The sequence below is a fragment of the Montipora foliosa genome, chromosome 9 (assembly GCF_036669935.1).
Source record: "Montipora foliosa isolate CH-2021 chromosome 9, ASM3666993v2, whole genome shotgun sequence".
NCBI classification, from domain to species: Eukaryota; Metazoa; Cnidaria; class Anthozoa; order Scleractinia; family Acroporidae; genus Montipora; species Montipora foliosa.
In genome coordinates, this window is record NC_090877.1 from 9724371 (window position 1) to 9731870 (window position 7500).

Sequence of the window (7500 nt, forward strand, 5' to 3'; positions counted from 1 at the left end):
TTCGTGTTGGTTGCCCTATGTCCTTTGCGCTTGGTTTTCGGTGCACGATAATGAACACCAACAACAACAACAACAACAACAACAATATTTTATTATTTGACAATAAGTCCTTATTCCCCTGGCTCCGCAGGTAGCAGTGCTAATCGAGGCGGGCCAGGATAATCAGTAAAAGAAGAAGAAAATACACACAGTAAGACTACCGAGAAATAGATAGATAATTAGATAGGTAAGTAAATACGAAAACAGATTAAGTCTAAAGAAACACCTAGCTATGTAATTGAGGTTGGCAACGCAGTATATTATGAGAGGTAGATAAATAAGACAAAATGAATAAGATAAGATAAGCGAAGCAAAGATGATGGCTATTAAGAGTATTTGCTAACTTTTGAGATTATCGATTCTAAGTCTTCGTAGGAGTCTTCAGATTCTAATATATTGAATAAGATCATACGAGTTTTCCTTTTAAAAATGGGTTTTGGTAGTGTTCGGTACTTAGTTGGTATCTCATTCCACAGTTTTGCACCAATTCTTGAAAACGATTTTCGTTCAATTTCAAGTTTTGACTTTTTAATATAAAAGTTGTTGGAAACTGAAGATCGCGTATTATATGAATGAATTTTTGCAGTAGGGATGAACAAATCCTTCAATTGTGAAGGGATAACATCGTTATTTACATCATGCATTGTTTCAGCTAGCAATTTATAATACAAAAAGTGAATAGGTAAAACCTTTGCATGAAGGAACAAAGGAATGGCGTGATCACACCTGTCAGCGAAGCACATGAAACGGAGAGCACGTTTTTGGAGGATCAAAAGCTTATTTAGTTGAGTTTTGCCAGCTTGTCCCCAAGCAATTAAGCCGTATCGTAAATAAGGAACAATAAGGCAGTTATATATACTAACAAGAGTATGGAAGGGAACAAAATGCCTTATCTTTGACAGTAATCCAATGGTTTTGCTAAGTTTCAGTGTTATAGAGTCAATATGGTTTTTCCATGACAGTTTATAATCGATTAGGACACCGAGATATTTCACATGATCTTTGCATTCCAAGTAGGTTAATGTATTTGTTTGGTGATCGTTAATATATATTGTAGGAAGAAATGAAAGGCGTTTTTGATAAGGGCGAAAAATTACGAAATTTGTTTTATTGAGATTAAGGGTTAGTTTGTTAGATACTAACCACTGGTACACATTATGTAGTTCAACATTCATTTCTTTTTCAAGAGTTTTAAGGTCTTTGTGGTTGTGAAGAATATTTGTGTCATCAGCAAATAAATAGAATTTCAATTTCTTTGAGCTGCAGTAAATGTCGTTGACATACAGGAGAAAGAGCAATGGTCCCAAGACTGAGCCTTGAGGAACTCCACAAGTAATAAGTGTCTTATTAGACGACCTATTTCCGACTACCGTCACTTGTACTCTCTCTTGTAAGTAAGAACTAAACCAATCGTTAATTAACCCCCGAAAACCATAATGAGCTAATTTTTTAAGCAAAATACCATGGTCAACGGTATCGAAAGCTTTCTTTAAATCAACAAAGACACCACATGAGAACTTGCCAGCATCCATATTTGATTGGATGGCATTAACAATATCAAGAATTGCATGTTCCGTTGAGTGACCTTGTCTGAAGCCATATTGTGATGAGCTTATAATTTTTCTTTCATCAAAATATGACCTCCCAGCTTTTATTTTTCAGGAGCGGTCAATAGGAAGTCAGTGGTCGAGATCTATATCCAGGTGATCTGGTGACGTAATTTGTAATCCCACAACCGCGCACGGCCTTAGATGTAGTATTTCCCTGCAGTATTTCCATCGCCAAAACTCAACAGATCATTCCGTGTTGACCACATTTCCTGTTACTGAATGAATACTCAATTAGCCTCGACGAGCTCTCACCTCGCCTCTGCCATGTTGAATTCGAAAATAAGGCCGCGCGCGGTTGTGGGATTCGGCGTTAAATTTTTTCTCCCCAGTCCTCCGAATTACGTCACCAGATCACCTGAATTTAACGGGGGAAGTCGAAACTTAAACGACCTTAGGAAAAATTGACAATGTACGTTTTATCATGTGGGGAAATACAGAACACATATGGAGCGAAGTTCAAGTCTAGATTTTGTAAGAAATTGCTAATGAAAATCGATGAAACTTACCAAACGGCTTGTCGTAGTTGTCCTTAATACTCACACGGAGCCTTTCAGAAAAATAAGGTCCACTTCACCTTCCATAGCAAGGAAAACGGAAAGGAGGGAAGCTGACACTGCCATCTTGTTTGTTTGTTTGTTTGTTTGTTTATCATTTCTTTGTTTGAGCAGGTTGAGGTTTTGGCAGCTATTCAGCTGATTTGGACCTGCTATACCCACCCACCCATATACTCACAAAGGACAGCCACAACACCGGGAACTTCATCCCCTACTCTTCTCGAACGGCGTGTGGGTTCTTTAAAGTCCCACAGGGAACTAATGAACATGGAAGATATTTGTGAGAAAGGTATATAGCCCTTATTCGAGAAGACTTGAAAGTCTAACCATTTTGGATGTAATTACAAAGGCGGCACTTTCTCCACAGTTATTTAAAGACCCTGAGTGTTGGTCCGGCCTCCCGCATGGCAGCCCGGTGCTCAACCAACTGAGCCACCGGTGCGCGTTGGCTTAGCCCAATCGATCCAAATCCTGCACGATTTTAAGTTTTATTTTTTTTTCGCGATGATCCGAATCCAATCGGCAGATGAACGCATCCGGGCTCGTGGAATAAGAGATGCCCGAAATCCTGAAACTACTAAAGCCTCTCCAGCTAGCCGAGCGAAGACAGCAGGCCCTCCAAAATGAATGTCGGCATGCGTGGGGATCACAACCTGGTCAGTTTTGTAAACGACGGTAAAACTTGGGGCTTCTGGTGACGAGCAAACTATGTCCCTGACCAATGAAAAGTCCCTGACTCGTGAGTTTACTCGTCACCAGGCGCCTCAAGTTTCGCTCTCTGTGTCCCCTGTATTTCCCCATATAAACCCTACATTGTCAACAACAGAGAGTCTGTATTATATGTGACCTGAGTGGGAATAGAAACCACGATCTCCGAATTAGATCAACGTTGCTCTACCGGCTGGGAATTTGAGGACAAATCGGCTCGGCCCAAGCCAAGCGATAAGTGTAAATGAGTGCTGTTCTTTTGGTTGCGTTTACATAAGTAACCCATGCACAGAAACCAAGTGAGGCATTACGATTACGCCACTGTGAATGTGATGAAAGAACGAAGAGCCTTTGTAGATCAACAGCATCAGGAACTATATTTTTGCATCACCCAAGGAAAGAGGAAAATCTACGACCTGCGTGGAAATCGCAGCCGCAGCCACATAGCGCATGCGAAGTGAAAAGACCTTGAAAACATTCTGATGCGACTGAGTTGATTCATTCTCAGTCATCTACCTGGCAAAACAAACACATTTAAAATTGGTCGGATGTTTTTTTTGTTTGAGGTGGGGAGAGAATGCTATTCCAAAAATAGCTCTTTTACTTCTGTGTTGGTGTACCCCGCTTCTAGTTAAAAAAGTTTTTAGTTACAGCTGATAATAGTATAGTCAGAAAATGATATTCTTAAACAATTTATACAACTCTTACGGAACTGATGTTATGAAGTTGCCCATCTCTCATCTGACTGGATAGCTCATTTAGTAGAGATTCATATAGCCCGCCGGTTTAAGCACGGATTTTTAACGGTCAGTTACTTATCTAACCTGCACGATCTTTTAAACTTTTATTTCAAAAATGAAAAGCGTTCTTCAAATCCTCGTTAACAAAAGATATTCCATTCCAACCAATCCGTTGGGAAAAAAACGTCACTCGAGACCATATCTCCATATATTGCAATAACAATACACTAATTGCAAAAAATGGCTCAACAGTTAGTATATACTAAAACAGTGGATATTGTTGAACTCGCGCTGATTGGCTACTCAAACTCCGGATATCCTTTGTTATTCACCTCCGAGCAACTCAGTGTCAGTGGCTAGTGAAGGTTATTTACCGAGCCGCGAACCACTAGCCACCTCCACTTCGGTGAATAGTTGCTAATTAACGAAGGTTCGGACTCCATGCATAGGCTAGCGCAATGATATGGTGCTCTGCACTTACATCATCGTATAGCGCGACTGCCAGAGTCGCATTAACATAGGTTTTTAATGCAGCGTATCCGGGATTTTCATACGAACCGAGCAAAGACCCTTGTTAAAGAAGGACAAGGAACAAACTGAAAGATGTATAAAGAAAAGTGAGCGCCCATAATTTCAAAGAAGACAGATTTACGCCGCATAAACCGTCGTAGTGTTACAATTTTTATTGATCTCAGTCGAGAATTTTACTTTTTTCCGTTGATAAGTTAACAATATTAACTACAGTGAATTCTACAGAAAAGAGATAAGATCAACTTCTTACAGATTGTAACGAACATGCATCAATACGAGAAAGTACATTTTCTATAGTATAAGTTATTCAATCGATTGAAATTAATATAAAACACCCACTCTATCTCACACTTCGCCGATTTATACTAGTTTCTTTTTCCTTAGTTTTTCTTATCTGTATTAATTACTTTGGTTAAGCTTTCGTCAGTGAGACAATTTGGGAGAATTCTCTTTCCCCCCTTTCTTCGTTTCCTTTCGTATTTTTCGCTGCAAAAGGATCCCATGAGCACGCGCGAACGCATTTAAGAATGCTTGCCTTCAAAAGCAAGAACCAATCAAATTTCGAGTGGATAATGAAGCACGAGGATTTTTAACGAATCGTATATGTATCTACAACTTTATGTATATATTTATATCAAGAGGAGATGAGGGAAGAGAACAAATCTCCATGCCCTATGATGGTATTTTTGTTCAATCTATTTTAAGCTTCGCGCGCCATGCTGTGAAAGTTAGTTCGGTCTCGGGCCCATGATCGCGCAGCCATCTAAGTCTAATAAGCCGCGCATAATGACCCCGGGCTAAATTTAGATTAGAAAAGTATCATCGGCAGAGGCCCTTGTATGTTGGATGTGTTCTCTCCCCGCATCTTCTTTTATTTATGTACAAATAAAATCAGTAAAGATTGAATTAATTGCATCAAATTTTGTTGTATCTTATATTCCGTTGGCAGACCAACAACCAACCTTTTTCATGTTTGCTTCTTTTACCGGAACCAATTTAAATCATTTTTAGGGGCAATATTATTTAACCCCGGAAGTAAATCTTCAAAATAGAAGCTGCAATGGAAACCTATGATCGCATTTCATACAGCCACCTGTTGATTAGAGTTCGTGTCCGCCTTCACATGGACGCTTTCCTTAAACGACTGTCTCCCCCCCGATGGATCATCTTGTTTCATATGAAAGCTCTCTCTGAATGAATGTCTGGCTACCTGAGGATCTTCGAATTTTTGCCATCTTTTCAGAACAGGAGACCCCTGGGATGTTCGGAATTGACTACGTCGAAGTGACGGGGAGCGTTTTAAGCCACCCCCTATAGATGAGGAAGATCCAGCAAAGGTGGTCTTAAATCCCGGAAGAGAGAGGAGAGGGGAGTCTGAAGGGATACCGTTTGGTACTCGGGGGGAAGGACGTGATTTGAGGATTGGTTTTTCTTCCGCGTCCACCAACCAGTAGGTCACCACGTTTCCTTTTCCCTAAAAAAAGAAAATAACAAATTTGTATCCCATCATCAATCAGAGGATAGCTTCGATTTCTATTGTAATCCATTCGGAATGTTCTTTTTTTGTTTGTTCGCTTCTTTTTTTGTTTTGTTTTCTTTTGTTTTTCTTACGTTTGGACTGGTTTTGCACAGAGGTGCAAAATTCTTCGTTTACCGAGTCAACTCAGAGTTCAAATCAACTCAACGAATCCATAGCTCTGCGCATAATCCTATCCCCTAAGCCCTCGATAACAATGGCCAAAACAACTCATTCTAATGAGCACACAATTGCGTGACCTGAAATTTGAAATTAAACCGCTGTCCAGTGACTCACACAAGGATATGACTTGGGATAGGAGTTGACTTGTGAAATGGATTGGCTACAGAGGTGCAATGTGAAAATCACAATTGTACTACCCTATGAGTTATAAATGAAAGGCGCACAAGCATGACTTCGACAACGAGTTTTCCATTATGCGCATGCGCTAGGAAAAAATCCACGCAAGCGCGGCCCAGTGAGGAAATCTCCCACTCACGAGTTGCTCTCGTCCTACACGCAAAAAGATCTATATTATTAAATGAGACTACGGCACACAACGGCTATGTTGATTCCCGAGGGAATGTTTTCTGTGATCTAAGGCCTATTCTGAGTCCTTCCTCCTTAAGAACACTGGGCAGGTTCATTTCTGTCGCTTAAAGATTGATTGTGCCAGTGTCGTGAGACGTGGCCCTTGGTTTGTTCTTATCCGAGAACACTAAGAAAGCGTTTACAGGAACGTGGGCTCAGCTCGTGGAGTTGTCACGGGGTCAAAACCGTAACGAAACCGAGGCACGTTTGGACGCGTTTACCCGGAACCAATCCAACGGTTCTTCAAGTACTAACGTCATGCTGATTCCGTTCCTTCTGAGAATTTCTTGACCAATGCGACTGGTGTACGATTTATTTAAATGTTAAATTTAAATGAACACTAACAATGATTTCAGCTTCTCCTGTTTCAACCTGTTTCCGTCAATCTGCGCTCACCTTTAAGTAAACTTCGCCACGACTTTCAACGACGAACCCTCCTATGGCTTCCAATATTCTTTTTGTTACCTCGCTGATGTGGATTCTCAGAGCTAAGAAAAATAAAAACCAATCCTACTGTTGTCATTGCGCATACGATTTGTGCATTTCGAGATACTCGGGTTTCCTATGGGTGGTGCTTATACAGGGACATTTTTTGCGCGGTTAAAACTACTCGGAGAAAGCAAAACTTAGAAAGTGCTCTTGGTATCCACAAAGAGAATTGTGGGTAACCATGTATTTTTCAAAAATAATTAATGTTCCATTTAGAAAAGAACGACATACATTGCTTTGTATTTCAAAGCTTTTTACAAATATTGTTGATTAATTATCTTTGAAAAATACGTGGTTACCCCCAATTTTCTTTGTGGATTTCAATAACAACTGCCAAGATCTGCTTTTCCCGCATATTCAGAAACCGGGAAAAAATACTTGAATTAGTAGGCAAGGTCCTTAGAGCCTTTTACGATCTTGTACGCTTCGGACTGTTTTGATGAATAGATTTAGCCATGACTCAAAGCGGAGCTCCAAGGTTATTTATTCTTGAGTTAACCTGTCTTGAGCCTATGATCCAATCGGAACCCAGCACCTGGTCAGAGGTTAGCTTTAAAAAAATCTGACGTCGATAAGCTCTAAACTTGAACCCGCTATATGATCACGTGTTACTGGTCACATTGGAATACGTGTTTTCAAAGCTTAAGAACGATTAACTCAACACTGTAATCATTTTCAATGAAAAAGTTAACAATGGCTCTCACGAAAGTCTATCTTGTGGA

At 40.1% G+C, this 7500-nt stretch overlaps 1 protein-coding gene across 12 annotated transcripts in view; it reads right to left on the minus strand.

The window, feature by feature from the left end:
* Window positions 1–4319: 4319 nt before the first annotated feature.
* The window catches only part of LOC137971032 (atrial natriuretic peptide receptor 1-like), a 62748-nt gene continuing 59567 nt past the window's right edge, over window positions 4320–7500 (minus strand). For all 12 annotated transcript variants that reach the window (XM_068817738.1, XM_068817740.1, XM_068817744.1 and 9 more), the window contains 2 exons: window positions 6686–6777; window positions 4320–5656 (listed from right to left, as the gene is read on the minus strand). In XM_068817738.1, the coding sequence (XP_068673839.1) occupies window positions 5264–5656; window positions 6686–6777 (485 nt within the window). In that variant the 3' untranslated portion in view covers window positions 4320–5263. The remainder of the gene's footprint in view (window positions 5657–6685; window positions 6778–7500) is intronic.